At 48.8% G+C, this 14,087-nt stretch overlaps 5 protein-coding genes across 5 annotated transcripts; 3 read left to right on the forward strand and 2 right to left on the reverse strand.

The window, feature by feature from the left end:
• Positions 1-81: 81 nt before the first annotated feature.
• F4813DRAFT_384705 (lysyl-tRNA synthetase) lies at positions 82-2,026 on the reverse strand (the record flags this gene model as incomplete). The annotated part of the gene is made up of 3 exons (XM_049246133.1): positions 82-92; positions 155-1,766; positions 1,817-2,026. 3 exons carry the CDS (start codon positions 2,024-2,026, stop codon positions 82-84), a joined length of 1,833 nt encoding a protein of 610 aa, XP_049103955.1.
• Positions 2,027-2,898: 872 nt separating this feature from the next.
• Positions 2,899-5,077, forward strand: F4813DRAFT_396677 (uncharacterized protein). The gene is made up of 3 exons (XM_049247852.1): positions 2,899-3,807; positions 3,862-4,446; positions 4,500-5,077. Exons 1-3 carry the CDS (start codon positions 3,416-3,418, stop codon positions 4,720-4,722), a joined length of 1,200 nt encoding a protein of 399 aa, XP_049103956.1. The 5' UTR covers positions 2,899-3,415; the 3' UTR covers positions 4,723-5,077.
• Positions 5,078-6,240: 1,163 nt separating this feature from the next.
• On the forward strand, positions 6,241-9,084 carry F4813DRAFT_343105 (uncharacterized protein). Its single transcript, XM_049241494.1, has one exon. It carries the CDS (start codon positions 6,303-6,305, stop codon positions 8,748-8,750), a length of 2,448 nt encoding a protein of 815 aa, XP_049103957.1. The 5' UTR covers positions 6,241-6,302; the 3' UTR covers positions 8,751-9,084.
• Positions 9,085-9,144: 60 nt separating this feature from the next.
• On the forward strand, positions 9,145-11,105 carry F4813DRAFT_343106 (FAD/NAD(P)-binding domain-containing protein). Its single transcript, XM_049241495.1, has 4 exons — positions 9,145-9,470; positions 9,530-9,567; positions 9,642-10,054; positions 10,107-11,105. The coding sequence occupies exons 1-4, from the start codon at positions 9,333-9,335 to the stop codon at positions 10,991-10,993; spliced, it is 1,476 nt and encodes a 491-aa protein (XP_049103958.1). The 5' UTR covers positions 9,145-9,332; the 3' UTR covers positions 10,994-11,105.
• A 391-nt stretch (positions 11,106-11,496) lies between these two features.
• F4813DRAFT_384709 (uncharacterized protein) lies at positions 11,497-13,093 on the reverse strand (the record flags this gene model as incomplete). Its single annotated transcript, XM_049246134.1, has 3 exons — positions 11,497-11,574; positions 11,845-12,264; positions 13,064-13,093. 3 exons carry the CDS (start codon positions 13,091-13,093, stop codon positions 11,497-11,499), a joined length of 528 nt encoding a protein of 175 aa, XP_049103959.1.
• Between the last annotated feature and the right edge of the window lie 994 nt (positions 13,094-14,087).

Raw genomic sequence — 14,087 nt, forward strand, 5'->3', positions numbered from 1 at the left:
CAAACACCGAAGACGGTATACTTTCCAAGCCAATACCTGCATAAACGGGATTTGTCCTTCAACAATATCGAAGGTTCCTCATTATTTGTGAGCTAGAGGTTGTGGTTAGTTACGATATATCAATAGGTGGAGGACTAAGACGAGCAACACATACGAATTCCTTCGACCTTAACATGGGGTTCCTCCGCACCTGCCTCTTCGATATCGGCAGGGAGCTTCTCCTTCTTCTGTTCGGGGTTCATGAAGGGGAACAGCAACACCTCCTTGATAGTGTAGTTGTTGGTGAGGAACATGGTAAGTCGGTCAATACCCATACCCCAGCCGGCGGTCGGAGGCAGACCGTATTCAAGAGCGTTCAGGAAGGTCTCGTCGATCATTTGGGCCTCATCGTCTCCTTGAGCCTTTTGGTTGGCCTGCTCTTCAAAGCGCAGTCTCTGCTCGAACGGCTGGTTTAACTCGGTGTAGGCATTGGCGATTTCCTTCTTGCAGACGAAGGCCTCGAATCGCTCGGTCAGACCAGGCTTGGTGCGGTGGTCCTTGGCCAATGGCGACATAATCTTGGGGTGCTCTGTGATGAAGGTCGGGTTGACTGCGGTCTCCTCGATGAACTCTCCAGTCAATCTATCGAGCATCCTAGCAGTAGTCTGGGGTTCGGGGCAGACAACGTTGACCTTCTTCAAAACTCCCTTGAGCCACTCCCTTGTCTCGTCTGTGTGTAGTTGGTCGCCAGGAGGGAACTTTTCTCCGGTTGCTTCCTCGAGGGCAGGAATCATCTCCACTCTTCGCCACGGGGCCTCCCAGTTAACTGTGTACGTCTCGCCGTGTTGTGTGGTGAATGAGGTTGTGTAGCTTCCGGTAAGATGCTTCACCATACCAGAGACAAGCTCTTCAGTTCTATTCATGAGATCGTTAAAGTCGGCATAGGCCTCGTAGAACTCACAAGTCGTAAACTCCGGGTTGTGGGTCAGATCGGCGCCTTCATTTCTGAATAGACGACCAATCTCGTAAACCTTATCATACTCTCCAACAATCAGCATCTTGAGGGGCAACTCGGGCGCTATTCTCAAGAAGATATCCATGTTATAGTCGTTAAGGTGAGACTGGAAGGGTTTGGCTGTGGCACCACCGGCGATCTGATTTAGGATGGGGGTTTCGACCTCTTCGAAACCGGCATTGTCGAGGTAATTGCGGATGTACTTGATAATCTTCGTACGGGTGCGGTAGGTTTGAGCAGTCTTGGGGTTCATGATGAGATCGAGGTAGCGCTTGCGGTAACGCTGCTCTTGGTCCTTGAAGCCGTAGTACTCGTCGGGCAGTTGGTGCAGACAGGGGGATAAAAGGATCACCTCTGTAGCAAAGACGGAGAGCTCGCCCTCTTCGCCCTTCTCGAGCTTGGTCTTAGGAGCAGTTCTACCGGCGTAACCAACGACTCCAATGATATCACCACGTCTTATGTGGTCATGTTGCTTCTCGAAGGCAGGTGCTCCTTCGCGGATTTCTTGAGCCTGGCACATGATCTGCACCTTGACGCCATTGTTGCCGCGGATATCGTAGAAGAGCAGCTTGCTACCGGAAGCGCGCTTGTTGTATATCCGTCCAGCTACGCGCAGGGTCTTGGACTTGTCATGCTCTCCAGACTTGAGGTGACCGTACTCCTTGACTAGATGGTTCAGGTCATAGTCGCGATGGAACTTGTGAGGGTAGGGATAGGGTTCCTTGGATTCGATAAGCTTGGAGATGGCGCGGGATCGAATTTCGAAGTATTGCTAATTCCAATTAATTAGTAACAGTACTGTGACGGTGCCAATTGACTAACGTTAGGAGTCAACTCCTTCTCATCAGCTTCAGCATTCGTCTTCTTTGCAGATGCAGGCTTAGGCGGCGCAGCTGCGGCCTTCTCTTGCTTCTTAGCGTCTCGCTCGCGCTGCTTTTGTCTCTTCTTCAACTCCGACTTAGACACCTTCTCTCCGGTGACTTCATCTAGATGCAGGTTAGCAACCTCTGCGGTAGGTGCTTGATCCGCCATGGTGACTGAATGTGGTTGTGATATTGTGATATTGTGATATTGTGATATTGCGATATCGTGTAAGTTGGTAGAATTATTCTAAGTCGGCCCCACGTAGATTTTTTTGAGTTGATGGCGGGGTAAATTTTTGCGAATTGAAATTGAGTCACCGCACCGATTTCGCCAATTGCTATTCGCGTCTAAACGCGGGGCATATTGTATATCACGTGGAAGTCACGTGGCATACATTTTTTATCTTTCGCTATTAATTAACGTTTTTCTCTAGGTTGAATTCAACCAAGCGCGAACCTAATTCTGTAATACCTATCATATCCCTGTTCGTATCTTCAATGGATGATCATTTATTTATTTATCTACCTTACCTAACCCTACCCTATCTTCTCCCAGATCTACCTCTAGGATCACATACAAGGGTGCAATTCTAAACTGTAAACTGCAGTCAGAAAACTAGCGTCCGTATCGAATACGTCTTAATGGAACCCAGTCCGAACTGGTTACTGACTTCTTCACAAAAAGTCCTAATCTCCCTTTGGCGTGCCGCGCCGCGCCCAGGGTGTGATCCTTCGGCTCTCAGGCTTCATCATTACCATGTACGGTCCCACCCAGCTGAATATCCTAGCAGCCAGTCAACGGCCAAGAAAATGCCGTGTAGCTTGGGGTAACAGGATGCTCGAGCGGGAATTTGATAAACTCCAGCTGCCAAGACCCAAGCGTTTGGTTCTAGTGCAAGGCTCATCGTCGTCACCATGGAGCACAGTGCAATAGGAATTTAGCGGTCTGATTGAATTACATTTATTTGTCCTCGTACCTAACTCAAGTTCCCATAACTAATAGCAGCTCTAGTGCACCGTGTTTATCAATCTCAAGACAGATGCGATATCTGGCAGTAGGATACTTAGGTAGCTATTCGTAACCTATCCTCATCTTCGTGGCCGATGCTAGACGTAGACGAGAATGCCTTATCCTTTATTGGTCAGCCTAGACTAGCAGATTGATCGGCAAGTGTTGGCGTTTTCTGTAGGAATAGGTATGTATATTCCTTGAAGTCGAGTGCCACAGCGGTAAGCTGGCCACCACCAAATGCAAGAGCTTTGGGTGTGATAACTTTGAGTGCCTTGTATTGTCTATTCCTGCCCTGTCCTGCCCTGCCCTGCCCTCATGGATTGCTAAGTAGTTCCGAGTTGAGGTTAGCCTTACTCTCGAAGCGAGTAAAGCTGATAACTTTGAATGATCTATGGTATTATCGCGTACCAGCCAGTGTGATAAATATTGGCGGATATGCATGACCTACATCTGGGAAACTTGCGCAAAATGTGTGCCTATTATCATATTATCTGCTTCTCAGACCAGTCTCAACCTTAAGACAGCTTTTAGGCCGTCAAAACCAATATGAGTTTTGGTGTAGGCTTCGGTGATTTGGTGCTCGCTTCCAAACTGGCCTGGAATGTATACAAAGCATGTAAAGATTCGGGCGAAAATTTCAAACGTTTGTCAAACGAAGTGGCCTCCTTACACGTCGTACTCAAAGAGACCGAGGACTATATCGATGAATTTCCGGAGCTGGGCACTTCTCGAAAGAATCGTTTAAACATTTTGACCGATGGTTGCAACGCGACGTTAGAGGATCTGCAGAAGCTGCTCAAGTCATATGAGCGACTTGGGACGCAAGCCCAAAGGACTTGGGACCGGATGCGCTTCGGGCTAGAAGACCTTGCTGATATTAGATCTCGCTTGGTGAGCAATGCAACACTCTTGACAGCCTTTAATAGCACTCTGGTCAAGTCCGTAATGCCAAAACGCGCACACGTTTAAATAGCACTAACACTGGTCAAAAGCTCATCGACGACGAGGATCGAAAAGAAGCTAAATAAGTTCATCTGCGAAGTACGTGCCGGATATCGGGAAGGATCCGTTGTTACCACCCCGGACGTTGTCGAGACGATCGAATCTCCCGATGTATGGGCCCAACTGCGGCGTGAACTTGAGGACATCGGCATCTCGCCGGCCATCATGGAAGAAAATCACGAATATATATCGAACTGGATGAAGTCGGTTCTAGCACAGGGGCTCGTTAATGAGGATCCCGTCGCAGAATTAAACAAGACAGTCTCTCCCGACTCTGGCTATGGCGGTAGTATCATCTCGTCGTCTGCTGATATTATTACAGCGAACGAACAGTTTGAGTTGGACATGCGAAAGAAGCAGGCCGGAAGGCCTCTAGACGAGGTTTTCAAACCACTCACCGTCGAATCCACCGCCCCGTCGGTCAGGAAGAAGTCAATCACAGACCCTACCAGACTTATCCGAAAGCTCTTTGTGAAGGATGATGCACTTGTACAAGCGGCCAGTGATGGCGACATCGATAAAGTTGCAAAGTTGCTCAGCATCGGGTGCAACGTGAATGCAAAAGATCGATGGGGGTGAGTGAACCCCGAAGGTGCTGTTTTGAGACACACTGACGTGTATCATGTAGTTGGTCAGCACTCAGCATGTGTGCGTACGGGGGACATCTCGCCATAGCCCGGCTCCTCCTTGAGCACGGGGCTGACCTGTACAACGTCGATGTCGACGGTGACACACCGATGCAGATAGCTACAACCCGCGGTCACTCGGAAGTGGCTATCCTGTTCGATGAAGCACAGGCCGAGAGAGATCGCCTAGCTCGGGAACTAGATACTGAGCCAACAGCGAAATGAACCAGCCACACCTCAGTAGCGCGGCGAAGGATTTATTCGTGATGTAGCTCGGATGATTCGCATACCCGCTAACACTCGAACATAGTTGAGACATTAGGTATAACTTGAGCTTGTTTGTTCAAAGAACAATTCTTTATATGATCATTATTATTGCTTTATTCATGCGTTCCTTCGTATTTCTTACATTCTTCTTTCGGTTGCCACTTTTCAGTCTAAACGGGGGTCACCGTGGTGGCATGATGTATGATTTATGATTTGTCAAGAGTCCGAGAGTTGGCATTGTGTTATTAATGGAACCATGTCTCAGTCACTACATTAGGTCTTATTTTTGTCAAAAAATAACCGCTGCCTAATGTACACACTGTCTAATATGCGAAGCCTGACGTAGCACCTCCATTTATAGGACCCACGAGCTCAACACCGCCAAGCTATTGCAGAGTTGCATCGCCGCATAGGAGCCGCTAAAGATATGCTAGGGAGAAGCAAAGAAGTAGGGAGTTGGTAAGGCTGACAGTTGTAGTTTTGTATGTAATTTACACAGCTGCAGGGGTCTAGAGCTTCAAGAAACATTCCTTCGCCGTCGATCCTTTCAACTTCATCGCCATGCGCAGCCACGATGGGTCATTTCCCGATCAGCATGACTTTCCGCAGGTTAAAGGACCCGTATCATATACAGGATTGGCATACCGGCTCCTTATGTAGAATGTCGTGGCCGTATATTCCACCTTCTACGGCTTTTAGGATTAGTTACCAAAATGTCAGACTCTCTGTCGAGGAGTTGTCTCGGGCAAACCGCGCTCGTCGAGTAACATTATCCAGGCTCTCACTTCCATACTGTTACTCAAGTACAGTATAACATTTTCGAATTCGACTTAGACTAACTAAATGGTGTTTAACTTGTCTTGTACTACCGACTGGCGATGAATAGGTCTATCACATAAGAGTTGATTTGACACAGATATTACACCGACTATTTCCTAGAGGCGGATCTCGCTAAGGTGGACGCAACGCGAAATTGTCATAATGTCGATTCTCGCCATTCCGCAAGACCCCTTCTTACCTCGAGAGCCATCTAGAGGGCCGCTTTTCCTCGACACGCAAGCATGTCTCTGCGCTCTACGGGGAACAACGAATTCAGACAATAATATAGCATGGCAGTGTATAGGAAACCAGACGCAGGGTGTTTATAATGTGACGACTGGGAAGTGGTTTAACAGTATAGGGCCTTCTAAAATACCCGAGGAGCTTCTCATATCAGATGCAACGAATCATCCCGACACTAGCAAGGCTTTCATGGTAGATAACTCTACCCATGCCTTAATCGATCTCAACTCTAGCAAACTTAGCATCTGGGATCGAGCATGCACGGGCGAGAACCGCACGTCTTTCTCTACTTCTTACTATAGGGCTGCGGCGGAACTCGAAAGAGATGACCCACCTGTCGATGCTGCTCCTTGTTGGCGACCCGGAGCTCTTCCGATCACGATCCAGAATGCGTCGAGCTGGGAGACGAGCGGGTGTAATGAGGGTTTTCTATGTAAGTTGGGGGTCCAAATAGTTTTAAGGCATAAGGCAGGCTGATGAGTGAACTAGGCACTAACAACACCGTAAACTCGTTACCACAATTCTGCCCTCCTATAACAGAGTGCCAGATAGCGAGACTGGCGGGTTTCACTTGCAATTACAATGGCAAAAACTTCGGGATGGGCCCTTTCGAGCCCGTTGTTTGCCAACAGGGGTATTACTGTCCGCCCGGGCGTAACGAAATGATTACCTGTCCAGCCGGCTCGTATTGTCAGCCCGGTGCTCCCTCGCCTACACCGTGCAGTGTTGGAAGTAGATGTCCCGAAGGGTCGTCATTCGAAACATTCCTAATCCCGATCCTCGTCTTAATCCTCGTCGACACCATCGTAGCTATACTGCTCGTTTTATATTACATCCGCAAGCGCTTCTGGAGGGCCCGCGAACAGTCCATCGGCAACAAGTTGAAAAGGAGAACTACCTTCGTGGGAAAGGTCACAGGCTATAGGGAGATCTCCGGCGACATAGACAATGACCACGAGATGGTACCGATGCAGGCGACATACATGCCGGGTCAGGATGCGTGGACCGGTTTCGAAGCTGCGCTGGAATTCCCAACGCCGCAGAGTTCTACATTGAACATTACCGAAAGCGGATTCTCGCCGCAGCTGCGAGCATTTGTTGAGTCCATGCGGAGAGCAACCGACGGTGCTCGTTTCGGTCTATCGTTCGCGTATTCCGACCTCAGTTTTCACCCCAAGGGTAACCCAAAGCCAATTCTGCAAAACGTTACGGGGTCTATCGACCGCGGTTCTTTAACGGCAGTCATGGGTGGTTCAGGCGCCGGAAAGAGTACATTTGTAAACGTTCTTATGGGGAAAACCACCAACACCGGCGGTTCGGTTATGATTAACAACGTGCCTGGGAAGATCAAGAGATATAAGAAGCTCATCGGTTATGTGCCACAAGATGATATCGTATTGCCTGAACTGACCGTCTACGAAAATATTCTCCACTCGGCAAGGATACGTTTACCTCAAACTTGGAAGGACGTCGACATAAAAGCTCACGTCAACTCGGTTATCGACTGTTTGGAACTATCTCATGTCCGTGACTCGCTAGTCGGCAGCGTTGGAAAGCCTGTTATTAGTGGTGGTCAAAGGAAACGAGTTAGTATTGGAATGGAACTCGCCGCAGCCCCCATGGCCATCTTCCTCGACGAACCTACCAGCGGTCTTGACGCCACGGCTGCGTCCTCTATTATGCGAACACTTAAAGCGATCGCACGACTAGGTATTTCCGTTATTGTGATCATCCACCAACCGCGCATGGAAATTTTCGAAATGCTCGACGACCTCATCTTGCTAGCAAACGGCCAAATCATCTACGAGGGACCAGAGGCCGGTGTGCAGGAATTCTTCGAAACTGTCGGATTCAGCTTCCCCCCGCACAGCAACTTCGGCGACGTTGTTACGGACATTATTACCGGAAATGGCAGGATATATAAGCGGACTGGAGACATATCGAAGGAAGCACTGATTGCAAATTGGGCGCAATCGAGTAGAAACGCGTCGATTAAGGAAAAGCATGCTTCGGTCAGGTACTCGAGGACGTCTATCGCGGAGAATAATTCAAAAGGCAGAGAACTGCTAAGGAAGCGAGGTGCGCCGCGTTGGAAACAACTCTGGTTATGTCTGTCGCGCGCTATGCTCCAGCAATGGCGAACAAAGTCGGCATTCTGCTTCGAGATGGGACTGGCTACTGTGGCAGGGTTACTCCTTGGATTGGCCGAGAGCTCGAAAAAGGGGGTGCTATTCACTGGGATCTACAATGAGCCGTATGATGTCCTATCCCTAGCAACGGATATCAAGTCGGTTCCCGAGCTCGCGCTTCTGATGGCCATTGCCATTGGTCTCGTGGCCGCTGCACCCGGCGTCAAGGTCTTTTCCGAAGAGATGCTGCTATACCGCCGAGAATCCGAAGCAGGCCACTCGCGCATCGCATATTACCTCGCGAAGAACATCTCCGTTATACCTCGTATGGTGTTCGGTTGCATGCACTTCTCGACGGTGATCCTTCTGCTCTCCGTACCTATTATCCCGTGGGGCACGGCCTTCCTCGCAAACCTCGTGTACTTCTACTGCATCTACGGCCTGGCTAGCTGCATCAGCATGATAGTCCGACGGGAAGACGCGCCTCTAATAGCGACCATGATCAGCCTGATCGTCGGTATCTTATCAGGCGCAGCGCCGCCTTTATCCAGCGCGAAGGATTGGCACCTGGAGTGGTTATGGCGAGCGTCACCGGGTACGTGGCTTGCCGAGCTGTATTTCGGCCAGCTCGTCAACCCATTTCGGTACCTCTACAATGTGGAGTTGGCTGCGCAGCAGGTGGGTTTCCATCTGGACTGGCATTGGCTTAATTTGGTCTATTTACTTGCTATCGGGTCTATATACCGTGTCCTTGCGTATCTTGGTTTACTTGTGGGAAGCCGGTTGCGCGTATAGAAAGGGTATAGAAAGGTAGAAAGGGGTGGATTAATCACATACTGGGTAGGTACTTATATATAGACGGCACGTGGTATAAAGGGAGCATGTTACTGGAAAAGGCCATAAAACTTGGTGATATTTATATATATTACTCCTCCCTAGTCCATAGATTATCATAGATTATCTTGCATCATAGGTAGGTATTTAGCATATTAGTCCAGCGTTTTATAAAGAAGCGTTTCGTTGTTTATATTTACGTATCTCTCCGTTATTGCAGTGGTCGGATGGGCTATAGCGTCTGATCTAAAATAAGGGAGCTGAATCCTAGCCGAGAATTGGTGGCGTTCACGACCTACGGCAGAATTCAAATAAGCGCCAGCGTTTTAGTCCTATAGGCTATAGGCCCGATGGTCTTATAGGCCCCGAGCCACGCGTAGAATAGGCATAATCTGCCTTGCAAGCTGCCTTGGTGATTCTCCATGTTTAATACTCCCCTTTTCTATCTACGATTAAGAATACTTTATATAGTGGGCAGTAACCCTCAAGATTTATATTTCAGTTTAGGCCGGCAGATAATAAGTTAGTAGACCACGCTCGGCCATGGAAAGCCAAAAAAGCGATAAACCGCACATAGGTATCGTAGGTGCAGGTGTCTCCGGACTTCGATGCGCAGATATCCTCTTATCTCACGGCTTCAAGGTAACCATTCTCGAGGCCAGGAATAGGATCGGCGGGAGAGTGAGTGAACCCCTTATCCCTTACAGCTACTAGAGTAAAAACTAAACGAGTCTATTTAGATATGCCAATCAGACGGGTTGGGCTACACTGTTGACATGTGATTAAACTACGCATCCTCGTGTCTTTTAAAAATACGTTTACTGAACCGATTTTCTCGTTGTCTAAGTATAGTGGCCCAAATTGGATTCACACCTGGGACAGCGGCGACGTACACCCAATCCTAAAGCTTGCGGCCGAGACTCAGACGCCTCTTCACCGTTGGAACGGGAAGCAACTCATATATGACTCGTCAGGCAACAAAGTGCCAGAAGAGAAGTCTGAGAGGCTTTCAACTCTCTTGTGGGAGATAATCGAAAAGGCTTTCAAGACTAGTGAGGCAGCTCGGGAGAAGGATAAGGGTAAGAGCATTCCACGAGAAGAGTCTCTGTATGATTTCGTCAGCAAGAGAGCAGCAGAGGAGCTGGAAGATGAGGAAGACCGACAAGTCCTCACCCAAATGAGTGAGATGTGGGGTGCCTACGTTGGCGAGCCTGTCTGGAAGCAGAGTCTGAGATTTGCTTGGATGGAGGAGTGCTGTGGCGGTGGTAAGATTACGCAAAAGGCGCGCATAGTCCCCAAAATCTAACATGATAATAGAAGAAGTCTTCGTCGAGTCGAACTACTCGGCGATTTTAAACAGAATTGCGAAGGCATCAACCGAACAGGCTGAGGTCATACTCAATGCCAAAGTTATATCAGTTAATACTTCGCATCACGATAAGTCTCAGAAGGTTATCCTGGGAATAGAGCACGGGAATGAGCACAAATTTGATCAGGTTGTGATGACGACGCCGCTAGGATGGCTCCAGAAGAACATGAGCTGCTTCGAACCCGCTTTGCCGTCGAGGTTGAGTTCTGCCTTTCACAATCTAAAGCTCTCGCAACTCGAGAAAGTCTTCATTACGTTTCCTTCCGCGTTCTGGATCTCAGATACAACGACTGACTCATTCCCTGCCTACACAAACTGGCTTACACCATCGTATGCGCAGAATACCAATCCACACGGCTGGCCCCAGGAGATCTGGAACCTTGCCGCTTTCGCTGCGCCTAACAAACACCCTACTATCCTCTTCTACCTATACGGCGACTGCTCACGACACATTGTCAACACAATCTATGGCCGACCGAGCGCTGAGAAGTTTGCCTTCCTGAGGGACTTCTTCCAGCCATACTACTCACGGCTTCCCGGCTACGACATTGCAAGCGAGGTCTGCGTTCCAAAAGCAATCCTGGCTACCGAATGGTTTAAGGACGACCTGTGCGGCAACGCGAGCTACTGCAACTTTCAGGTCGGCGTTGAAGAAGCGGATCAAGATATCCTCGCGATCCGGCAAGGATGTGTTGACCGCGGACTGTGGTTCTGTGGCGAACACGCAGCCCCTTTCGAGGAATCTGGTACTGTTGCTGGCGCGTATCTCTCCGGGGAATCTGTTGGCAAGAGGATTGTGGAATTGTATAAAGGTGAACCAAATACGGCAGAGTAAATATTATAGACTCAAAGAGAGCACGATCTTAGTAAGTTAGGATATCTATATATATATATACACGGACTAAACAGGGACAATGGCAAAGTGCCCTAGATCTTGTGACATCTAACCCAGCCAGCATTTCCAGGACACACTTCATCTACAGAGGTATATATGGTACCTAAGTATACGACTCTTCGTCTTGCATCCGCGAGGATATCATCAGCCGCCTTTTCAGCCAACATATACATCCCCACCACAGGAAACAGCCCCCTATATCAACTAAGATTAGCTTTCCACATACACACGCACATAAGAACGAAGACTTACGGGATCTTCGGGAACACTGACGCATCCACGACTCTCAACCCATCCACTCCGCGAACGCGAAATTGACCATCCAAAACAGCCAAGGGGTCGCCATCCGCACCGATCGCACAAGTACACGAAGCATGATGACCCCACGCCTCGTCGCGCGCCCACTGCTTCAAGTCCCCGTCCGACCGTATCTCAGCAGGCCGTCACACGCGCTCAAACGACTCGCCGGTCTCGAGAGGTGGAAGGGCGTCGAAGACTTGGATCGCTAGACGCATGCCGTCCTACAACAACAACAGCAGTTAGCAGTTTCTTCTTTCGGCAGGTAAGATACTAGTCTGGGAGGTTGGGTAGGTTGGTAGGTATGCATGTCTCGGTAGTAGCTCCTCGGTTATATTGATTGATTGAAGTACCAGTCCCCGAGACAGGCCGAGTAATGTAACAAGGGGCAGGGGAGGAGGAGAGAAAACGCGGTGCTACATACCACCACAGCCTGCAGGTCCTTATCTGCATCCGCCGCGCGAGACGGGTCACCCTCGCCGAAGCTGCGGAACGTGATACGGACCGTGTGCTAAGGGGTCGGAGCTTCGCTGCGTCCATGTTTCGTAGCAGGGGTCGTCGGCTGTTGTGATGAATGTGCAGTTTTTGAAGAGCGCGAATTTACTCGACGATGAGACTGTCACACCAGCTTCGTATCGGTCCTGTAGGTTACCGCCGACGCCGGGAAGGTCCTTGATAACCGGGATACCGAATGTTTCTAGCTCCGCGGCGGGCCCGATGCCAGAGAGCTTCCAGATCTGCAGCGTGTTAAAGGCTCCTCCCGAGATGACAACCTCGCGAGTCGCCGAGACGGATCCGGGGGTACCGGATTTTCCGGCTGGACTAGATCGAGGGTCGGCCCGGTACAGGGCCTCGCCATATAGGTAGTCGACACCGGTAGCCTTAGGTTTATCGCCCGTAGTATCGAAGTCCACCTTCGTAACAAGAGTATGCAACGAGATGTCTTAGGGATACTTCTTCGAGCAGTCGGCGTTCTTGGCCGTGGCTATGTCGTAGATCCAATTCCGTGGCGTCGAGCGCTCTCACTCAGGGGAACTAATAGATAAGGGGTCGCCGCACTGGATAGCCCGAGTGTTGCTATCAGCTTCATATTGCCTTGAGGCTAGGTACGATCAATAGAACCATATGCATCACTTTCCAGAGCATAGGCTTCCGGGCGTTTGTTAACGTAAACCCGAAGGATAACATACTGGAGTTTATTGAAGGGTGGTGTTCTATAAAGGGGGTTGATCATGAACTACATATGGTAATACCAAGTCCAGAAGACGAATCTACGAGAGCTAAATTAGAAGGAAGAGACATGATTCCTACAAGATCATTTACGCCCATCTCGCTTCTGGTATGTTTTATACCGCGCCGTCTTATGATTGTGCAAGCGTCAGTATACTTGGGAACTATACTGAAACATTGCGATCCGAGTAGGTAAAATTAGCGATAATTAATTGATATTCCATTAGTATTTTATAGAACGACTGCAGGTTTAACACAAATACGAATTTTTATTGAATTAAATCAAGCATGTCGAAGTGGCCGTTGCCATCATGTATCATCTGAGACAATGGCTGAGATAACGGGCGCTGGAGCTGAACATCCTCATCAAAGGAGTCTTATCATCCTGCTCTCATAGCAGGTGGTTGTTATCATGGGACTTGAAGTGAATAGGTTGAAAAGGGGAAAGGGGTCAGTAGTTCATGATTGATGCATAGCACCGACCTCTTCGGACTGTTCCTCCGGAACAGACATTTCATCGGAACAGCATGCATTGTAGTGTACCTAATGCTTAGGTACCTAGTTACACTGATCTGCACAGCTGACAGGCATGCCGTCTAGATGGAGAAATAATTTGTGAGGGGCTTCGCGCAACGCGAGAGGCCATTGAATAGAATTGTTAAGATGGGGGTTTAGTTATATTAGTGACTCGGGTAACACGAGTTTATATTCTTGGCTATTGCTGGTTTTGTATCATCTCATCAACATCAATCAGGAACTCTCGAGTATCTTAAGAATAATATTCGAGAAAGATTTGCGGATACTGTATAACTAAGGTATTGACGTAGCATAGCCTATAGTATTTCGTGGGGAAACCAAACTAAAGAGATCCATAATCGAGGCGGAGTTATTTGGGCTTCAACAAGCAAAGACTAGGTTAGTGCCAAGTACTTATATCGTTGCGACTAGAGATAAGTATAGTTAGCGCAATAGTATAGCATCTTTGTTGTTTGGCGGAGAGTCCACAGAAGTTGCGTGGCCGTGAAGGAATGTGTAAAGATGTGTGGAGGTTGGTAGGAAGGAAAGGAAAGAAGGATGACGAAAAAGTTAAATTTAGAGTTAATAGGTAGGTACCTACCATACAGTAGTGTACATGGCTCTACCCGCTTTCCCGCCTCCTTGGCAAATCTGCTTAGAGCGGTTATATTTGAAGTTACGGTCTACCTAACCTACGCTTGCTGTTACGAAGTATGCAAATGACTAACCTAGGTAGGTACCAGGTAATTACCTAAACCAAGCCTTTTTCTTCTCTTCTTCTTTTTTCCCTCCGTCTAAGCCCCTCGTGATGGCGGAAACCCCGAGACCGTGTTCAGCCAGATTCGGTCATATGAACACGGAATACGAAGCTTACCCCGGCGGCATCGAATAGTTGCTTACCATCTTGCGACGTGGGCGGCTTCTTGTCTGTTTATTATTCGGCGACCGCCTATGCAAGTCAGCGCATCTATGCATCTTAGTCTTAGGCTAC

Source organism: Daldinia decipiens (assembly GCF_022478715.1).
Source record: "Daldinia decipiens strain CBS 113046 unplaced genomic scaffold F4813scaffold_2, whole genome shotgun sequence".
In the NCBI taxonomy this organism is placed as follows: domain Eukaryota; kingdom Fungi; phylum Ascomycota; class Sordariomycetes; order Xylariales; family Hypoxylaceae; genus Daldinia; species Daldinia decipiens.